The sequence below is a fragment of the Canis aureus genome, chromosome X (genome assembly GCF_053574225.1).
Source record: "Canis aureus isolate CA01 chromosome X, VMU_Caureus_v.1.0, whole genome shotgun sequence".
In the NCBI taxonomy this organism is placed as follows: domain Eukaryota; kingdom Metazoa; phylum Chordata; class Mammalia; order Carnivora; family Canidae; genus Canis; species Canis aureus.
This window is the reverse complement of record NC_135649.1, coordinates 12,647,909-12,669,995: the sequence shown is the minus strand read 5'-3', so window position 1 is coordinate 12,669,995 and position 22,087 is coordinate 12,647,909. Positions and strand designations below refer to the sequence as shown.

At 39.7% G+C, this 22,087-nt stretch overlaps 1 protein-coding gene and 1 long non-coding RNA gene across 15 annotated transcripts in view; one reads left to right on the top strand and one right to left on the bottom strand.

Moving 5' to 3' along the window:
- The window catches only part of LOC144308794 (uncharacterized), a 136,006-nt gene extending 115,707 nt beyond the window's left edge, over positions 1-20,299 (bottom strand). For all 14 annotated transcript variants that reach the window (XR_013375117.1, XR_013375116.1, XR_013375119.1 and 11 more), the window contains exons 1-2: positions 20,107-20,299; positions 19,319-19,497 (exon numbers count right to left, since the gene is read on the bottom strand). This is a non-coding gene — a long non-coding RNA (uncharacterized LOC144308794). The remainder of the gene's footprint in view (positions 1-19,318; positions 19,498-20,106) is intronic.
- A 134-nt stretch (positions 20,300-20,433) lies between these two features.
- On the top strand, positions 20,434-21,862 carry LDOC1 (LDOC1 regulator of NFKB signaling). The gene has a single exon (XM_077890122.1). It carries the CDS (start codon positions 20,585-20,587, stop codon positions 21,026-21,028), a length of 444 nt encoding a protein of 147 aa, XP_077746248.1. The 5' UTR covers positions 20,434-20,584; the 3' UTR covers positions 21,029-21,862.
- The last annotated feature ends 225 nt before the right edge of the window (positions 21,863-22,087 follow it).

The following is a 22,087-nucleotide window of genomic DNA, read 5'->3' as shown; positions in this document are numbered from 1 at the left end:
ATCCTCATCAACACTTAGTGTTTTTTATTATTGTTATTATTATAGCCATCCTAGTTGGTGTGACATGGCATCTCACTGGGATTTTGATTTGCATTTCCCTAATGATTAATGATGTTGAGCATCTCTTCATGTGCCTATTGGCCAACTCTATATCTTTGAAAAAATATCTATTCAAGCCCATTTAAAAAATGATTTTAAGTAGGTCCCATGTCCAACTTGGGACTTGAACTCATGACCTTGAAATAAAAAGTCATATACTCGGGACACCTGGGTGGCTTTAGTGGTTGAGCATCTGCCTTTGGCTCTGGTCGTGATCCTGGGGTCCTGAGATCGAGTCCCACATCAGGCTTCTAGTGGGGAGCCTGCTTCTCCCTTTGCCTGTGTCTCTGCCTCTCTCTCTGTGTCTCTCATGAATAAATAAATAAAATATTTAAAATTTTAAAAAAGTCATATACTCTACCTACTGAGCCAGCCAGGCATCCCTCAGGCATCCTTATTTTTTAATTGAGATTTTTTTTCTTTCTGTGTTGAATTGTAGATTTCTTTATATATTCATTATATTAGTCACTTACCTGATACATGACTTGCAAATAATTAATCCCATTCTGTGGGATGTCTGCTCATTTTATTGATAGTGTCTTTTGAGGTGCAAAATTTTTAATTTTTATGAAATCCAAATTGCCTACTTTTTTCCCTTTTTTCACTTGTGTGTTTGGTGTTACTTCTAAGAAACTGTTGCCAAATACAGGGTTATAAAGATTTACACCTATGTTTTCTCTTAAGAATTTTATAGTTTTAGCTCTTATATTAAGGTTTTTGTTTCATTTTGAGTTATCTGTACATGGTCTGAGGTAGGAGTCCAACTTTTTTCTTTTGCATGTTACTGTCTTAGAGGAGATCACAGTTTTAAAGGCAACAAAGCAGCAAATTGGGACTTTGTGAATCTGAAGTTCAGTTCTTTTCCTGCCACTAATGTCTGGTTCAGTATTTATCAATTAGATATACTTTACTTACTATAATACCGAGGTATTCTATATATTTGATTTTATTGTTTTATCCACTTGGGTCTATCACAGTCTGATAGAGATGAATTAAAACCTGTACTACTCATATATTTTTATCTTTCTCATTTTATTTCCTGCTATTTTTTGTCTTTTGAAAATTAATGCTGTATTGTTTGGCATACAGATTTTCATAATTCTTGGGTCCTTGTTAAGAATTTCACCCTTTATCACTACAAAGCATATTCCACAATTTTTTCTATTTTAATATTTGTTGCTGTAAATTCATCATACCTGATTTTGAAATCATGAACCCTGCTTCATTTTTGCTTGTGTTTGTAGAATTTGACTCTGTTCCTCATTTAATATCAATGTTTCTGAGTCACTTTATGTACTTTGGATTTTCCTATATGGTCTTATTGGAAAGATTTCATTTTAAAAGTATTTTGTTTATTTATTTGAGAGAGAGAGAGAGAGCATAAGCAAGGAGGAAGTGCAAAGGGAGAGGGAGAAGTAGGCTCTCTGCTAAGGAGGGAGATGCTGGGCCAAAGGCTGATGCTTAACCAACTGTATCACCCAAGAAAGCCTTTATTTTTTAATAAGCGAATTTATCTGATTTTATTTATTGAAATGGCAAGCACATATGGACTTAGTTTTGTCAAATTATTGTATGCTCTGCTTTCCATTTTTATTGCTTTTAATATATTTTCTTTGATTTTTCATGCATTTCTTCTGCTACTTTAAAGGATTACATCTATATTATATATATTTTATTGAAGTTCGATTTGCTAACATATAGTATAACACCCAGTGCTCATCCCGTCAAGTGCCCCTCTCAGTGTCCATCACCCAATCACCCTGTCCCCCCACCTGCCTCCCCTTCCACTACCCCTTGTTCATTTCCCAGAGTTAGGAGTCTCTCATGGTTTGTCACTTCAGGTAGTATTCATTGCTGATAATGAACATTGGTGGAATTAGCATATTTTCAGTTTCTCCATCTTTCTTTTCCACCTCTGTGTTACTCAAATTTTAGCTATTTATCCAAGTATTTATCATTATCTTTTAAAATATCTGTATACACAAATTACCTTAGCAAATTAGAATACTATCATTTGACCTCAGTTATGAAAGATGAAGCTGCTGCTATAAAGAACACTAGCCATTTTATTCCAGTCCTCCTCTTCCTTAATTACCTCTTTTCTACATTATCAAGGTTTATGGAATTTGTATCTTTGTATCTGGAATTATAATCCCCACATTTGTTTTACTTTTAGCCCTACATTTCAATGGATTCGATACTTATTGCCAGATTTTTCACTCATCTCCTCTTTTTGCCAGATTTTTCACTCATCTCCTCATGAATGCAGCATGACCACTGTATTTATTTTCTACTGCTGTTGTATTAATCACAGACTCAGTGGCTTGAACACAAATTTATTATCCTATAGTTCTGTAGGTCTAAAGTCTGACAAGTTTCTCATTAGGTAAAAATCAGCAAGTCAGCTGAGCTGCATTCCTTGCTGAATGCTCTAGTGATAATTGTTTCCTTGTTACAACCAAGTTGTTGTAATTGTAGGGCTGAAGTTCCTGTTTCCTTGTTTGCTGACAGATGGAGCTATCTGCATGTCTTGGCTCCTGATTCCCTTTCTCCATCTTCAAAGCCAGCAATGGCGGTTTGGGGTCCTTCTCACATTGAATCTCTCCAACTTACTCCTCTGCTTCCTTCTTCCAGTTTTAATAAGAGCTCATATGATTACCCTGGGCTCATGTAGATGATCCAGGATAATCTTCCTATTTTTAGGTAACCTTGATTTCATCTGCAAAGTTCTTTTTCACATGAAAGATAACATAGTCACAGGTCCCAGAAATTGGACATCTTTGGGTGGCCATTATTCTTTCTACTACAACCATTACACCATTTAAAGGTTTTCCTCATATCACAGAAGAGAAGCCAGAGAGAAGTTTCCCAGGATTCCTTTTCCTAAATGGTACTGTATTAAAGTTTGCCTATGAGAGGCTCATGCATGAGATTTAGAAGGTGGAACAGATCAGTCTATTATACTGTACCAGCAGTTGCAGCCAGATGCACAGGCAGATGTGAGATTTATAGGAGCTTCCTAGTAAGCTCTTGAGAGACATCTGCTTTGTAGTGGCAGACAGAGATAGATACTGGGAGATTCCTCAAGTTTCTTGAAAAATCACAATAACTTCCCAGCATATGAGTAATATAAGTGATGACATAAAACATTTTCTCTATACCTTGGCAAATTATCATACTCCTTTCCAAGTATGGATCGGCTCCCAATATTTTATCCCTTGCATTTTCAATATTGAGCAACTTTCCTAAGGGTTCCTTTAATGTGAGGGGTTTTGCCTGTGTCACTTCCTTGTGTCACTTTTGTCTTTCTAATTACAACCACTTTTCCATTTCATGCTTGGTGATATTTTTTCTTTGATATACTTTTCATTTATTGGTCAATTCCATTTTTATATTACCCATTTTTATAAAATGTCACATAGCTTTATCAATGGAAGGAAAGTATGCAACACAATCAATGGAAGGAAAATATGCTTCTGTCTGAACTGAATACCAAGCATATAGTGACTATTCACTGACAGACTGTGCAAGAAGTGAAGTGATTGGTCATTCATCATGATGCATACTTATTATTTACATAGTCATATGTGGACTGAAGAGTTAACAGCAAAGTCTGTACTTTATGCAATTATTCAATTGATATACTATGGTAACTGACATCTGAATCATTCTTTGAGCAGTGGTGTTAATTAACTAAATCATAGTCAATTCGTTTTTTGGGGCTTCCATAACAAATTACCATAGATTTGTAGCTTAAATAATAGAAATTTATGTTTTCACAGTTCTGGAGGATAGAAGTCCAAGATCAAGGTGTTAACATGGTTGGCTCCTTATGAGACCCTTGAGAAAATGATCTGTTCCAGACTTCTCTCTATGGCTTGTAGACAGCCATCTTCTCCATGTTTTCACATCAACTTCCCTCTACGTCTGCAACCAAATTTTCCAGTCATATTGGATTAAGGTCTACCCTAATGATCTCATTTTAACTTAATTTCTCCTCTAAATTCCTTATCTCCAAATAAGGTCATATTCTGAGATATGGGCTCAGGACTGCAGCATATGAGTTTGGTGGAGGTTGTGTGTGGGGGTGCCAATTCAGCTCACAACACATGGTAAGTGAAATTTGTGCATATACAAATAGTACAAAAAGAGATCATCCTTTGTTTTCCTGAATGGACCCTCATAAAAATATAGCTAAATTTTGAATTTTAGCAGTATCTTCAAAAATGACTCACGGGAAATATGTTCCATTAGTTTTTCCCAAGTGCTAAAAACACTCTGTGTCTTTATATTTGAATGTCAGATTGGTTATGCTTAGAATTCTTATGTCAGCTTTTCTTTTAAGATATTTGAAGATAACACGCCAGTGTTTTCCCCCTAAATTTATATATATTTATATAAGTTAGGAGGCAGAGATTTCAAGTGTTCAGTGGATGCGCTTTAACAATTCTATAGAACCATATAATAACCACCACAGTTAAAGTATTTGAACTCTTTAATCACTCTCAAAATTTCCCTTGTGTCTCTTTGCAGTCAGTCCCCCTGCACATCCAGCCCCAAGCAACTTTTGTTCTGATTTCTATCACCACAGTGCAGTTGTGTCTGTTTTTGAATTCTATATAAATTGAACCACACAAGTATGGCTGGCTTCTTTCATTCAACATAATGCTTTGGGGATCATCTTTGTGTTGTGTGTTTTAGTACTTTGCTGAACAGTATTGATTATAGGGATATGCCACAATTTGTTTTACCCATTCTTCTGTTGATAGACATTTGGGTTGTTTCCATTGCTTTATGAGTATTCTAGTAGAAATATTTTGTGAACATATATTTTTATTTTAGGAACAGATATATATTTAATTGTATAAGGAATTACCAAACAGTACAGTTCTAAAGACTGGCTGTACCATTTTCCATTCTTACTGTCAGTGTATAAGAATTGTACATTTTTATTCTTTTCAAAAAAGATATTCTAATAAGTACAAAATAGTATCTTACTCTATTTTTCTTATACTAATGATGGTAAGCACCTTTTAATATACCTATTAGCCATTCCTATGTCTTCTTTTGCAAATTAGTTTATTCAAGATTCTTGCCCATTTAAAAAAAAATTGAGTTGTTTGCCTTTTGCTTTTAGTAAATAAACTTTATTTTTTTTAGTGGTTTTAGGTTCACAAAAAATTGAGTGGAAAGTAGAGAGTTTCATATTTTCCCTCAATTATCACCTCACAAGTTCCTCCTATTATTAACCTCTTGCATATTTGTTACAACTGATGAGCCAACTGATGAGCCAATAGTGATATATTATTATTAAAGTCTACAGATTATATTAGTGTTCACTTTGTTATACATCCTATAGGTATTGAAAAATGTGTAACGACATGTATCCATTATTATTTCATCATAAAGAATAGTTCCACTTCCTAAAAATCTGTGATCAGCCTATTCATTCCTACCCCCACCCCACCCCTGGCAACCACTTACCTTTTGCTGTTTCCATAGTCTTGCCTTTTCCAGAATGTCACATAGTTGGAATCATGTAGTATTCAGTGTTTTCAGATTGGCTTCTTTTATTAGCAATATTCATTTAAAGTTCGACATGTCTTTTCATGATTTGATAGCTCATTTCTTTTTATTGAATAATATTCCATTGTCTGGATGTACCACAGTTTATTTATCCACTCACCTATTGAAGGACATCTTGGTTGCTTCCACATTTTGGCAATTATGAATAAAACTGCTATAAACATTCATGTGCAGATTTTTGTTTGCATGTAAATTTACAATCCATTTCAGTAAATATTAAGCAATGCAATTGCTGGATCATATGGTAAGAATATGTTTGGCTTTATAAGAAACTGCCAAAGTGTCTCCTAAGGGTTGTTCGTCTTTTTATTCTTGATTTTTAGGAATTATTTATGTACTTATATATTCCTGATACATATGTCCTATTTATATATTCTAAAATATATTTACTTAGTATATATATTAGTCCTTGCTGTGTATATGTATGTGTGTGTTTGTGTGTGTGTGTATATATATATATATGTTCGGTGGCTTGCCTATTCATTTTTTCTGATGATTTAAAATGTATTTATAATGGCTTCCAATTAAAACAACCTTTTTAAAATCTACATTTTTTTTATTGAAGTACAGTTGACATGTAATAGTATGTTAATTTCAGGTATGCAACCTAGTGACTCAATATGTATACACATTATGAAATAATCACCACAGTAAGTCTAGTTACCATCGGTCATCATACAAAGTTATTATATTATTGACTATATTCCCTATGCTGTACTTTACATGCTTATGAATTATTTATTTTATAAATGGAAGTTTGTATCTCTTAATTCCTTTCATCTACTTTGCCCATCTCTTTACCCTCCTCCCCTCTGGCAATCACCAGGTTTTCTCTGTATTTATGGGCCTGTTTTTGTTTTGTTTTTCAGATTCCACACATAGGTGAAATCATATGGCATTTGTCTTTCTCTGTCTGACTACCTCTGTCTGACCACTTAGCATAATACTCTTTAGGTCCATCCATGTTGTTGCAATAACAAGGTAAGATTTCTTTTTTTATGGCTGAGTAGTAATATTCCACTGTGTATGTTTGTGTGTGGGTGTGTGTGGGGGTGTGATATTACATTTTTATCCTTTCATCTACTCGTGGGCACATAGGTTGCTTTCATATATTGGATATTACAAATAATGCTACAAGGAACACAGGGGTAGATAGATCTTTTCAAATTAGTGTTTTAATTTTCTTTGGGTAAATATTCAGAAGTGGAATGGCTGGATTGTATGGTATATCTATTTTTAATTTTTTGTTAAAAAATGCATACCATACTATGTTCCATTTACTAACTTACATTCCCACCAGAAGTACACAAAGGTTCCCTTTCTTCATATCCTCACCAACACTTATTTCTTGTCTTTTCAATAATGCCATTCTGACAGGTGCCATGTATTATATGTTTTTTGTTGTTTTTTACTAACTCATTAATTTATATTTTCTTATGTCACTGTCATTTTGATTTGCATTTCCCTGATGATGTTGAGCATCTTTTCACATGTCTATTGGCCATCTGTAAGTCTTCTTTGAAAAAAAAATTCTATGTAGGTCCTCTGCCTGTTTTAAATTAGATTTTTTTTTTTTGGTGTTGAGTTGTATAAGTTCTTTATATACTTTGTATATTAACCAGATATATAATTTGCAAATCTGTTCTCCCAGTCAGTACAGTACGTTACCTTTTGTTTTGTTGATGGTTTCCTTTGCTATATAAAAGCTTTTTATTTTTTTTTCAATTTTTTTTTCAATTTTTATTTATTTATGATAGTCACAGAGAGAGAGAGAGGCAGAGACACAGGCAGAGGGAGAAGCAGGCTCCATGCACTGGGAGCCCGATGTGGGACTCGATCCCAGGTCTCCAGGATCACGCCCTGGGCCAAAGGCAGGCGCCAAACTGCTGCGCCACCCAGGGATCCCTATAAAAGCTTTTTAGTTTGAAGTAGCCTAATCATTTATTTTTGCTTTTGTTGCCTTTGCCTGAGGAGACAGATTTAGAAATACATATGCATTCTAAGACCAATGTCCAACAGTTTACTGCCCATGTTTTCTTCTAGGAATTTTATGATTTCAGGTCTAAATTTAAGTCTTTAATCCATTTTGAGTTTATTTTTTTACATGGTGTAAGAAAGTGGTCCAGTTTCATTCTTTTGCATGTAGTTGTCCTGTTTTCTCAACACAATTTATTGAAAAGATTGTCTTTTCTTGATTGTATATTGTTGCCTCCTTTCTTGTAGATTGACTATATAAGCATGAGTTGGTTTCTGGGCTCTCTATTTCATCCCATTAACCTATATGTCTGTTTTTGTGCCAGTACCAAACTGTTTTGATTACTATAGCTTTGTAGCATAGTTAGAAATGGAAGTGTGATACTTCCTGCTCTTTTCCTTTTCCAGATTACTTTGGCAATTTGGAGGCCTCTGTGGTTCCACACAAATTTTAGGATTATTTTTTCAAGTTCTGTAAAAAAATGTCATTGGTATTTTGATAGGGGATTGCATTAAATCTGTAGATTTGCTTTGAGTGGCATGGATATTTAACAATATTCTAATCCATGAGCATGGTAAGTCTTCTCATTTATTTGTGTCATTTTCAATTTCTTTCTTACTGTCTTTATAGTTTTCATGATGTAGGTCTTTGACCTGCTTGGTTAAATTTATTCCTGGGGATTTTATTTTTTATGTAACTATAAATGGGATTATTTTCTTAATTCACTTTCTGATTGTTCGATATTTGTATATAGAAATGCAACACATTTCTGTATATTAATTTTGTATCCTACAACTTTACTGAATTCATTTATTCTAGAGTTTTTTTTTGTGTGGAGTCTTCAGTTTTCTATATTGATTATGTCATTTGCAAATAGTGACAGTTTCGTTCTTCCTTACCAAATTGGATGTCATTTATTTCTTATTCTTGTCTGATTGCTATCATTAGGACTTCTATGTTGAAAAAAAAAAGTGGAGAGTGGGCATCCTTGTCTTGTTCTTGAGCTTAGAAAAAAAGTTTTCAAGTTTTCACCAATGACTATGATGTTAGCTGTGGTTTTGTTATATAGGTATCATTTATTATGTTGAAGTATGTTCCCTCTATACCCACTTTGTTAAGAATTTTTATCATGAATGGATGTCAAATATTTTCAAATGCTTTCTCTGTATCTATTGAGATGATCATATTATTTTTATCCCTCATATTGTTAATGTGGGGTTTCATATGATTGTGGATATTGAACCATCCCTGTATCCTTGAAATAAATCCCATTTGATTGTGGTGCATGATTATATTAATGTATTATTGAATTCAGTTAGCTGATATTCTGTGGAGGATTTCTGCATCCATATTCTTCATGGATATTGGTCTGTAATTTTTCTAGTGTCTTTGGTTTGGGTATCAAGATAATGCTGGCCTCATAGAATGAATCTGAAAGTATTCCTTCCTCTTCAATTTTTGGGATAGTTTGAAAAGAATAGGTATTAACTCTTTAAATGTTTGGTAGAATTCACCTGTGAAGTTGTCTTCTGGGCTTTTGTTTGTTAGGAGTTTTTGGATTACTAATTCAATTTCTTTGCTGGTAATGGTCTGCTCAAGTGTTCTCTTTCTTCCAGTTTCAGTTTTGGTAGTTTATATGTTTCCAGGAATTTATCCATTTCTTCTATTTGCTGGCATATAATTGTTCATAGTAGTTTCTTACAATCTTTTATATTTCTGTGGTGTCGTTTGTAATTTCTCCTTTTTCATTTCTGATTTATTTGGTGCCTATCTTTTTTTTTTACTGATGAGTCTGGTTAGAGTTCTATCAATTTTGTTCATCTTTTCAAAGAACCAGCTCTTGGATTCATTATTTTTTCCCATTTTAAAGTCTCTATTTTACTTATTTCTACTCTAATCTTTATTGTTTCTCTCCTTCTACTGACTTTAGGTGTTGTTTGCTTGTTTTCTAGTTCCTTTAGGTATAAAGAGTAGACTGTTTATGAGATTTTTCTTGTTTCTTGGGGCAGGCCTGTATCACTATAAACTTCCCTCTTTAAACTTCACTGCTTTTGCTGTGTCCCACTGATTTTGGACCTTGTGATTCCATTTTCATTTGTCTCAAGGTATTTTATGATTTCCTCTTTGATGTTTAATTGACACATTGGTTGTTTAGTACCATGTTTTTTAGCCTCCACATGTTTGTGTTTTTTTTTTCCAGTTTTTTTTTCTTTTAATTGATTTTTAGTTTCATACTGGTATCATCAGAAAAGGTGCCCTTTTGTTCCATGTTTTCTGGTTATTTTTGTACTTTTTCTGTTTATTTCTTCTTCTCTTGCTCTCTTTCCTTTCGATTTGATGACTTCTCTTAGTGTTATGTTTGGATTCATTTCTCTTTTTTTATGTATTTGTCATAGGCTTTTAGTTTGTGGTTACTATGATGTTCATATACAACACCTGACGTATATAGCAGTCAATTTTAAATTGATAGTCTTTTAAGTTCTAACACTTATCATTTTCTTAAGAGCATCTTTTGATGAGCAATATCTTTTCCATTTTTATGAATCCAATTTATAAGTTTTTTCTTTTATGGATAGAAGCTTCATTCATAGGTTTTGGTTTACTTTAAGTCTATCTCAAGTTAATGGTTATATATGAAATGAAGTAAGATTTGAAGGTCATCTTTCTTTCCCATATGGCTATATAGTTATTCTATAAGGAAAAATCTATAATATCAATTTGCATTCCTAGTTCTGATATCTTTATTTTTGAAAACCATTCTCTACTAAAGGTAATGAGGGTTCCTTGAGAATGGCTGATCCCAGAGCTGGGGCAGGAAAAGTACAAGATGAGCCAGGAATATCTTATAGTCCCAGAAAAAAGAAAGTGCTTAAAGAAAAAAGTAAACATGTTAAAGGGACAGAGGGGCCAGATTAAAAGAGTTCCCACTTCAAATCTGGGAAAATTGAGCTCATCAGCATGAATAAAGATAGTAATGGATTATAATCTATTGTATAAAATAAGAATTCAAGGGCCTCTCCTGATAAAAATAAACATATGAATAAAAGAAGATGGAAATTCTCTTTTAAAGTAGAATGTAAACTCATATTAAATATTTCTTTGTAGTACAAAGTAATTAACTTTGGAGTGGGGAAATCTGGCAGAAACTCTAACCAACTGATAAAATTACTATCACCCGTGACAGAACAAAAGGACATCCTGTGCTTTCTGATATGATGTACTAAGAACAACACAGTGACACTTCTGTGATATTCCTGCCAAAAGTGCATAAAATAAATCTAATAATGGAGAAATACTAGCAATTGAGGGACACTTTGTAAAGCTACTAAAAAGCCTGCATTCTTCAAAACTATCAAGGTCATATCACAGAAAGACTGAAGAACTGCTCCAGACTGAAGAAGACTGAAGAGACATGGCAACTAAATGTAATATATGATCCAGGATTGGATGCTAGACCTAAAACTTTCCTTTTGGTGACAACTGAAGAAAATCTTAATGAGGTCAGTGGACTTAAAAAGTAGCATTATATCAATCTTAATCTCCTAGATTTTGATAGACTGTGGTTTTGTAGGACAGTGTACTTGTTTATAGCAAACACATGCTGTAATAGTAAGTAAAAGTGAGTCTTCATGTTTTCAAGTTTCAAATGGTTTAGGGAAAACGATTATCTTTCTCACACACACACACTGACTATGAGAGAAAGATAAGCCAAATAGGGTAAAATGTTAATGACTGGTTCACCTGAGAGAAGCATACGTAGGAATTTATAAAAATCTTACCAGTCTTTTATACATTTGAAATAATTTCAAAACAAATTTTAAAACAATGCAAATTAAGAATTAAGGTAGGACCAAGATCTGTAAAGAACTTATCAAACTCAACACCCAAAAAACAAATAATCCATCAAGAAATGTGCAGAAGACACGAACAGACATTTCTCTAAAGAAGAACTACAAATGGCCAACAGACACATGAAAAAATGCTCCATATCACTCAGCATCAGGGAAATAGAAATCAAAACCACAATGAGACTCTACCTCACACTGGTCAGAATGGCTAACATTAACAACTCAGGAGACAACAAGTTTTGGTGAGAATGCAGAGAAAAGGGAATCCCCTTACACGGCTGATGGGAATGCAAACTGGTACAGCCCCTCTGGAAAACAGTACAGAGGTTCCTCAAGAAGTTAAAAATAGAACTACCCTATGACCCAGCAATTGCACTAATAGGTATTTACCCAAAGCATATAAACAGTGATTTGAAGGGGCACCTGCATCCTAATGTTTATAGCAGCAATGTCCACAACAACAGCCAAACTATGGAAAGAGCCCAGATGCTTATCAACAGATGGATGGATAAAGAAGATGTGTGTATATATACAATGGAATATTACTCAGCCATCAAAAAATTAAATCTTACCATTTACAATGATGTGGATGGAGCTAGAGGATATTAGGCTAAATGAAATAATTCAATTAGAAAATGACAATTATCATATGATTTCACTCATATGTGGAATTAAAGAAACAAAACAAAGGATCACAGGGGAAGGGAAGGAAAAATAAAATAAGATGAGATCAGAGAGGGAGACAAACCATGAGACTCTTAACTCTAGGAAACAAACTCAGGGTTGTTGGAGAGGAGGTGTGGGGGGGGGTGGGGTATCTGGGTGATGGGCATTAAGGAGGACACGTGATGTAATGGTAATGAACTCTACCTCTGAAACCAATAGTATGTTAATTAATTGAATTTAAATAAAATAGAAGAATGTAAGAAAAACATTTGCCACTTTAAAACTTACTTTTATATTCATTTTCTCATTTGAGACTCACACCAAGTTCACAAGGGGGCATTTTTATTTACTTGTTACAAATAAGGAAATTGAGTTTCAGAGTTGCTCAATGGTTTATCTATGATAGGGCATGTCAGATGTAAAACCTGGACCGGGTATTCTCACCCCTAGTCCAGCTTTCTTTTTACAATTCCATGCTACCTCTAAAGATAATGTCTTATGGGGACACCTGGGTGGCTCAGTTGGTTAAGCATCTGACTCTTGATTTCAGCTCAGGTCATGATCTCAGGGTTGTGAGATGGAGCCCTGCATTGGGCTCTGCATTGGGCATGGAGCCTGCTTAACATTCTCTCTCTTCTTCTCATTCTGCCCCACCCCTTCTCCTCACATTATGTTTTTCTTATCTCTTCTAGAACTTCATTTCCTCATCTGTGACTGACTGGCTTTCATGAGCAGGCCACTCTGTAGATCCTTCTCTCATTTAACAACAAAATAGCACTTAGAATGAGCAACTAGCACTGTTCCCTCCAACTCGGAACTTCTGTGATTCCATCCCCATTTTGCACAAACACTGGGATACTTGTGGGAGCCAGTCTGAGATTTGAGAAAGACATGGGATTACTCTTATACAGCACACACCTCCTCTTACCTAGGGAGGATTTTTACTCAATGAGTCCATTTTCCATATTGAGAGAACTAGGCACTGAGTGGACAAGAGAAGCCAAGGAGGCTGAAGGAGGAGAGCAGGAAAGCTTAGGGACCCTGAGAGGGTAGGGTGCTGGAACTCAGCTAAGGGCCAACCATAGATGCTCCTAGAGCTGAGAGAAATCCTGTTTCCCTCTCTCAGATGGCCCTAGGACTGCTGGCCTCTCCCAGGAGGGCCACCATGGTAGCACAGTGATAAAGGAGGGATTCTGATAGTACAGTTGTCTCTTTACTCTGAGAGGACATTATATATCCACAATCCAAATGTAGCATGAATTCTCCCAAGATTGAGAGAGAAAACTGAGATGTTACAAGGTAGCCCTCAGAATGTTATCATGTTTACTTCTTTCCCTAAAAAAAGCTTGTCTGTCTCATTATTATGAGAACAGCATGTTTTGAACTAAGAGAAAGCAAGATCAACAGGAAACCCCTTTTCATTCTTCCAACTACTTCTTATTCAAGAATAAACATTTTAATTTAAATTTTATCATTAAATTTATAGATACTTGGATAAAATAAGAGAGGTAAAGTAACTACACATTCAATTTAAAATGCAGGTAATATAGTCATTGCAAGATAATAAATTACAAGTCTGCAGTGAAAAATAATATGCAATCTGTATATAGCACTTCGCAATTTGCCAAATACTTTTACATTTTATCATTTGATCTTCACTGCAATCTTATGATTTAGATCTTATTATTGTACAAATTTATTAAAAAGGAGACCCAGGCTCAGAAAAATTGACTTGCTCAAGTCACATAGTAAACAAGAATATGACGATTTGAACCCAAATTTCAAAAATTCTTTTCTTTTTCTGCTGCTGCCCTGAAATGTGCTTCACTCCTTTTATGTAGCATGTATATCCCTTAGATAAAACACGGTCAGTTTTGATTTTATTTTTGCCATGCTGTGACCCTGCCAGTTCTCATTACAAGTAGCATCATTGGTAGAAGAAGGCAGCAACATGCATATGTCCACCTGGATACAGCCACTCACACAATGACACATATATCACATGCAGTCTCCTTAGAGTTTCCCACTAGGGAGGATTATTTTGGACGTCTCTCAGTTGTACACACAGGATTTTAATCTATGGAGATGATGGAGAGGCCAATGCCACTGAAATAAGATTTTTATGACTTATATTTCCAAAGAAGAGGGGGCATACCATGCTATGCAGGGCCATGTGGGGACACATAAGGTTTTAGCCAGGAGGCAGAGAGGAGTTAAGGGGAAGACACAGGCCAGAGCCCTTACTAGAGTTCTCCCAAGAAAGGCTGGATGAGGCAGGTTCAAGTTTAGAATTAGCTAGCTTAAATAATTCTAGTGGATTTGGGGGCACAGGGGCTGTCTCTAATTGTCTAGTCCCTGGCTCTGGGTTGATTCAGGACAGTGGCGATACTGGCTTGGTGTGTGGGACTGCATGAAAGGAGATGGTTTCAAGGTAAGGACTTGGACCTCAGGGCAGATGTAAACAACTCTGGCAGCTAGTTTGGCCCTGTAATTAATTAATACCAAGTAGACATATACAGAATCTAAGAAAAGAGAACAGGACTATAGATTCAGAATATCCTATCGGTTCTTTTGATACACAGTTCATGCTTTTATCTTCAGCATATCCTGAGTGTCTCCATGTTTCCATCTCCCCTGCCATGGAACAAACTATCCCAAACCTCTGTGGTTTAAAGCAGCTGCCATTTTGTCTGTTCATGATTCTGTCAATTGGTAATTCATGTGGTTTTAGAATTCATGAGAGTGCTTTGGCTCTCTAGGCAGGCAGCTGGAGTCGTTCACTCAGCTGCACTGTGGTGCTGGCTCCGCTGGGCTAACTGACCTGTTTGTCTGCAGCCCTGCTGCTTCTCCACGTGGCCTCTCTTCCCCCATGGGGCTAGCTTGGGCTTCCTCACAGCATGGTGTTCTCAGGTTACTTAGACTTCTTATATGGTGGCTGGCTCCAAGGAGGGAACATTCCAAGTGGCCAAAGGCAAAATCTTCAGGTCCGTAAGGCCTTGCCTCATAAGTTATAAGTCACTTCCATCACATTAATTTGTCAAATCAAGTCGCAAGGTCAGCCCAGATGAAAGAGGCAAAGGAAATTGTTTTTCCTCCTTGATAGGCTAAGTGGCAAAGAATCTGTGGTCATCTTCAGTTCACCACACCTATTCTTCCTCTGAAAAATTTAATCTTAATGAAGTAAGCAGCCAATTTGAAAGAGAGGCCTATTCTACACTTAAAATCAGAGAAGGACAAACATTATATGGTCTCATTCATTTGGGGAATATAAAAAATAGTGAAAGGGAATAAAGGGGAAAGGAGAAAAAATGAGTGGGAAATATTAGAAAGGGAAACAGAACCTGAAAGACCCCTAACTCTGGGAAATGAACTAGGGGTGGTGGAAGGGGAGGTGGGTGGGGGGTGGGGGTGACTGGGTGATGGGTACTTGACGGGATGAGCACTGGTTGTTAGTCTATATGTTGGCAAATTGAACACCAATACAAAATAAATTTATAAAAAAAATAAAATAAAACAAGTAAACACAAATTGACAGGATGCGCTCCGATATATCTGACAACAGATTTATCATGATGCCAGATACTTTTTAAAATGTATGACAGTGCCGGGAACAAGCCAAGTGTATGAGTTTTTGTATGTTCAAGGTGCCTGATTATATCAAAATAATTAGGAATGAGAAAAAAGGAGAACAAAAATCTCGTGCAATATACTGAAGGAAACAGAATCTAGATTATGGCAAAATGGAAATATATGCACAAATAATACAAATTACTCAGTAATAAAACATTAACTTACAGGAATCATTCAGTTATTGATATCTGAGCTTCCGGTTCTGTGTGTTTCAGACCGTCAGTGTATTTGGCACTATCATTCTCCTGCATTGTGCATTGTCTGAGAAACTGAACAAAGTTGGGTATCTTTAGTTCTGAGGTGGGAGTGTGCCTAAGAAATTCAGGTGGGGTATTACGCGATCATGAAGAAGACAGATCTGTGTATCGTATCTGGGTCTCCTGACATGTATCTTGAGAACTCAAGGTGATATGTTTGACACATTTGTTGCCAGAACAACGTGTATTTTGATTCTGTGAAGCCCTTTTATCTATCTGGAACGAAACAGACTGAATTTTGAATTTTCTTTTTTTTTTTAAGATTTGGTTTATTCGAGAGAGAGAGAGAGAGATAGAGATAGAGAGACAGAGAGAGAGAGAGGTAGAGACACAGGCAGAGGGACAGAGGGAGAAGCAGGCTCCACGCAGGGAGCCTGACGTGGGACTCGATCCCGGGTCTCCAGGATCACACCCTGGGCTGAAGGCGGCGCTAAACTGCTGAGTCACCTGGGCTGCCCAGAATTTTGAATTTTCAAGTGAGATTTTGTAGAGAGAAGGAGAGGTACTACTAAAGTTTCCTTTTTATTTTAACAAACCAGTAATATCAAATTTCTTTTAACCATAAGAATGAATTACTTTAGTATTTAAATAAACACATAAAAATGTTTTAGGACGTTTTGTAAGCTGGAGAGGGTGAAGCTAAACCTCCTCACTCCTCTCTCATAGCCATTTTGATGTGCTTACTGTAAAAAATAGCCCAAGGTACACCTGGTTAAGACAAAGGAGGGGAGAGGTCTATGGGCAGAAGCCTGGATCTTAGTGGCACCAAACTGACCCTCAAGCAAATATCCCCTCCAAAACTTCTTTCTGCACCTGGCTGCATAGTCAAGCGCTAAGCTGGTTTACCCAATCTGTGCACAATCCCTCTGGAGGGTGAAGAACCAAGGGAATTTTACAAGTCTGGCTGCTGGTTTATACCAGGGCAGGGTTTAAAGCTTGGAAGGTGGTGGAAGAGATAAGCACCAGAGCTCACTCCCTTGCCCTTGGGCCGATGCTCCTGCTAAATACTGGGGTCTGAACCTCTTCAGGATGTTCTGAGCCAGAGCTGTCCTGATTACGTTTCTGAGCCTGAGATAAGGCACACAGTGTACTTTGCTCTGCCCCCAGCATGTCCACACAGTTGAAAAGGTACATTCAAGGGTCACTTGAGAGGAGAAAGGGAGTAAAGAGAATGACATGGGGCCCTAAGCAGGGTGAATGGAGAAGGAAGTGCTAGCAGGCCTTAGCATTGGCAGGAGAGCATCATGAACATTATGAGTCTATACATTTTTGGTTATTTATACTACTCACCTCTTCCCAGGTGCTTCCCCCTAGGTCACTGATGAACCACCTGTCTCTCCTCCCTCCCTCCAAGTTGAGAAACACTTCCCCAAGTCACTGTTCAGCTCTGTGATCACTTCTGGTCAGGGCATTTCTTGTTTTCAAGGAACTCAGAGCCCCGTCAGATGTGCTATTCATGGTTGCCTCCTCTGTTTTTCTTCTAGAGTCCCTCTGTCACAGGGTTATGAGGAAGAGGACCGGGGCAGCACGAACCTAATTATCTCTGGGTCCCCACCAGACGTGCCTCATTCCCAGAAGTCCAGTGTTTAACACTCATTCAGTGGAAGGGCATACGTGTCAGAGAGCAGCTGAGACTGTGGTACTGTGCCACCAATGTGCTGCTCTCCTGGGTCTCAGCCTCCCTAGAGTGCTTTTCCTTGCGTATGGTCGTTGTTCAAGGGTCATTGAGGCAGCTCATATCAATCACTAGACCCAGTGCCTGCCACAGAATGTTTGCTACTGGGAATAGAACCCTGGGCATCTCTTCTTGTCATTAGGGTCTGGACATGGAAAGTGGAACTGGACACTCACTGCTGCCCTGCAGGTCCACCCTCCACTCCAAGCCATGAATGTGTAAAATGGCTAGAAACTGTCTCTGATATTTCCTGTCCCTTCATTCCATCCACTGAACACTGATAGGATTGCTGACTATATACTCTGAGATGCTGAAGATGAAAAGATGACTGAGAGAGGGTCTCTGCTTGGCCCCCAGCGGCTTCTGATCTAGTAGGGGAGCTCCTATCACAGGAGAGTCCAAGGCTCATAGTCCCTCCTACATGCTCTCTTCTCTGTCTATTCTCTCAGTAGTATGATGTCCCCCTCTTCCTACCTTGCCCTGTTTCTCTCCCCACAGCCTCTCACCTCCACGGATGCCCATTCTACTGTAAAAATATTAAATAGGGTATTTAAAAAATTATTTTGCCATTTTTATTATGCCAGTCATCATTTCACTGTTTCATGATCAGAGATTGAACATTTTGGATGATTTGAAGAGTATTTTGAACACTTTGTGCAGCCACCACTTCTATTTTTCATCTCGATATCTGCACCCTGAGATTCTTTCACCCACCGTACATTTCCGGATCTTCCACTCTGGGCCAGTTTTCTAGGCATTCAGGATAGAGCAGCTAACACAGCAAAGTCTTTGGTCACAAAGACATTCTAAAGTGGAGGCTGACTGATGATCAAAGTGCTATAAGATATGTTGGCTGCTAGTATGATAAATACTATGTAGGGAAATGAGGCAGGGTTAGGGATTAGAGATTACTGGTAGAGAGTGGGGTGCTCTGATAGATGAGGTGGTCAGGAAAGTCTTCTCTCAAACAGTGGGAGAAGGAGTCGGGCAGCTAACTGGGGAGAGTGCCTCGCAAGGCAGAGAAGACAGAAAATGCAAACATCCTGAGGCCAGAGCTACTTGATAATGTGGGGAGAATAAGCAAGAAGAATACTGTGATTAGAGCAGAACAGGAAATGGGAATAGGCACAGGAGATGAGGCAGGGCTTTGCAGGCCACAGCCAAGACTTTGCTTTTTATTTCAAGTGAGAGTGGAAAACTGTTGGGATGATTTTGAGCAGGGGAGTAAAAAGTTCTCACTTTTGTTCAAAAGGATTCCTGTGCCTACTCTCTGGAGAAGTCCTCTGCCTTTATTTGTGGGCACTGAGAAATATGAGCCACTGCCCTGAGACATGAGTCACTCGTTCCCTGGCCATATCCACAGGGGAATCTGTTCCAAGATCCCCAGCAGATGCCTGAAACTGAGGATAGTCTTGAATTATATATAGACTATATTTTTTCCTATACGTACTTGATACAATTTAAATAAGTTAGGCACACTAAGACATTACTAGCTCATGTAATAAAATAGAATGTTTGTAACACATAACTATTATGCAAGTTTCAAAATATCTCTTAAAGTATCTTACTGTCCTGTACTCACCCTTCTTGTGATGATGTGAGATGATAGAATGCGTAGTGATCCGACGCCAGGCTACTGGTTGATCTTCTGGTGCCAGGTCAGAAGGAGGGTCAGCTGATTCCGGATCAAACCACCCTTGGCACGGGTGACTGAAAGCACCGGAGAGCAAAACCGTGGATCAGGAGGGACTCCTGTGTGTACTGTAGGAAGAGAAGAGTGAAAGCTAAGCAGTTGCAGCAGTCTGGGTGGGATAAGGAAGGCTGGATCAGGGTGGTATAGTGGGAGAAGTGACTGATCTGGGGATATATTTTAAAAGCAGAGCCAACAAAATTTCAGCTCTAGGGTCCTGGACTCAACGATTTAAATAATCCAGTTCAAAGTAGAAAGCCCAAAGCATTTAAAAACACAAGTGTTCATTGTTAAGCAACAAACAACATGCGACCGAGGGCCAAGGGGCATTAACAGGACATGAAACAGAGGGTCAAAGAGAGGCGAGAGCCTGCAAATCGTTCTCCAGTGGTGCTTTTGCAGAAGTTTTTATACTTGACTGTTTAGAAAAAAATACTTTTTAAAAAAGGATGTAGGTATACAATATTGTTTCCCAACTAAAGAAAAAAAAAAACCCATTTAGATATTGTTTTGTTTTCAAAGAGGAGCCCCAAGGAAGGGTCTTTCGCAACTCCGAAAGGATGCGTGGCTCCCGCGGGGCAGGCCGCAGCGCCAGCAGTTCCCTGGGTGAGTGGGATTTCAATAAGCGAGGACGTGTGTCACCGAAACGCGCAGGTGGAATCTCGTAGCCACAGACCCACCAAGGAGCCCCGCACTGTGTGAGTCGGCTGAGTCCGAGCGTGACCGATCCTTTAAAGTTGAGCAGGTTGGCCCTCTCTGAGCTGGCTTTTGGCGGTCCCGGGGCGCACATCCGGGGCTCTAGCGCGGGAGCCTGCCCTTCCCGGGCGCCGGCCTCGGGAACTCCGGCCGCGGGCCCCCGGCTCCCGCCCGCCCCCTCCCTTGGACCGAGCCCCCGGCCCCGCCCCCGGCCCGCCGGCCCCGCCCCGGCCCCGCCCCCTCGCGGCGCCGGCAGCGCCCTGACCACGCCCCCCGACCCGGGCCGCGCCGGCGCGCCGGCCGCCCGAGTGGCTGTGCGGGCGGAGCTTGCGCAGCAGCCGGACCCCAGCGCGCACCGCCCTCCGCCCCTGGCCACCGTGCGCCTCGGCGGACACGCACTTCCTGCGAGGCCTCCGTGCGCACCTGAGCCGAGCCCAGCCCTGCGCTTGCAAGCCGTTGGCCATGGTGGACGAGCTGGTGCTGCTGCTGCACGCGCTCCTGATGCGGCACCGCGCCCTGAGCATCGAGAACAGCCAGCTCATGGAACAGCTGCGGCTGCTGGTGTGCGAGAGGGCCACCCTGCTGCGCCAGGTACGTCCGCCGAGCTGCCCGGTGCCCTTCCCCGAAACGTTTAGCGGCGAGAGCTCCCGGCTCCCCGAGTTTATCGTGCAGACGGCGTCTTACATGCTCGTCAACGAGAACCGATTCTGCAACGACGCCATGAAGGTGGCATTCCTAATCAGCCTGCTCACCGGGGAAGCCGAGGAGTGGGTGGTGCCCTACATTGAGATGGATAGCCCCATCCTAGGTGATTACCGGGCCTTCCTCGATGAGATGAAACAGTGTTTTGGCTGGGATGACGACGAAGAAGACGACGACGACGACGACGAGGAAGATGATTACTAGGCCGGGAGACCCTCGGGCCCAGGGGGGAGGGCCCTGCACGCCGCCATCCTCTCCCCCGCCTCTCCTGCCCGGCCCGGAGCCGCCCAGCGCCCTTCCGCCCTCCGATCCCCTTCCCTACCCCCAGCTCTCCGGTTCTCTCCGTCATCCCCCTGTAGTGCTTGCCTTTGTTCCGGTTACCTGCTGCTGGGGCCTCGCTCGGAAGCGCGCCGCCACCCACTCTGGCCAGCCCCGGGGCCCTCCCCTGCTGATTTGGACTGTGTCCTGAGCCCCAGCTATAGGGCAGGCCCCTGTTACAAACTGGTCAGACCACGCACAGCCCTGCCGTGCCCTGCCCTGCCGACTGCAAGGCCTCCATCTGCCCAGAGACCTACGCTGCCACTTCACCACCGTCCACCACATTCCAGCGACAGAACACAGCCTTTGAAAATAAGGACCAACCTAGAAGATGCCTGAGTTGGCTCTATGTCCTTGGACACTGATTTGGACAGCTCACCAGCCCCTGAAGGGGCCAGTCTTTCAACCTGGTTAGTTCCCTGCCTACTCCCAGGGTCCTCCCCTTCCCCACCAGATTGCTGCAGGGGCCTAGTGCGCCTGGCAGCCAAATTGTTGACATTTCTTTTCTCCTATGCACCAGTTTTGCACAGCTGTCCTTTTTCTTTCCAAACTGCAGCAGTCCCAACAGATGTGTGCATTTGGACAGAAATACTAAAAACAAAACAAACAAACAAAAACAGGCACTCAGCCCAGCTCCTCAATACCACCTGGAAAAAAGCATTTACGTTCTTTTCAATAAATATCAAGCACTACAAAAATAAAGAAAGGAGTGTCTTTTAATGGTTAAGTGCTATCATTGGCCTCTTCCAATCTCACTCTGACTCCCGTTATGCCCCCTGAGGTCAGGGAACTTAGTTCAGTCCCAGTATTCGCCACTGTCATCTCTAGGCTACAGAGGACAACTACCACAGGGTTTTCTAGGAATTCTGGTACTCTCCTCACCAAGGCATTTCTTAAAGCCCTGGCAAAAGGAGTGAGTGTCCTCTGGGGCCTCCAGGGTGGCAT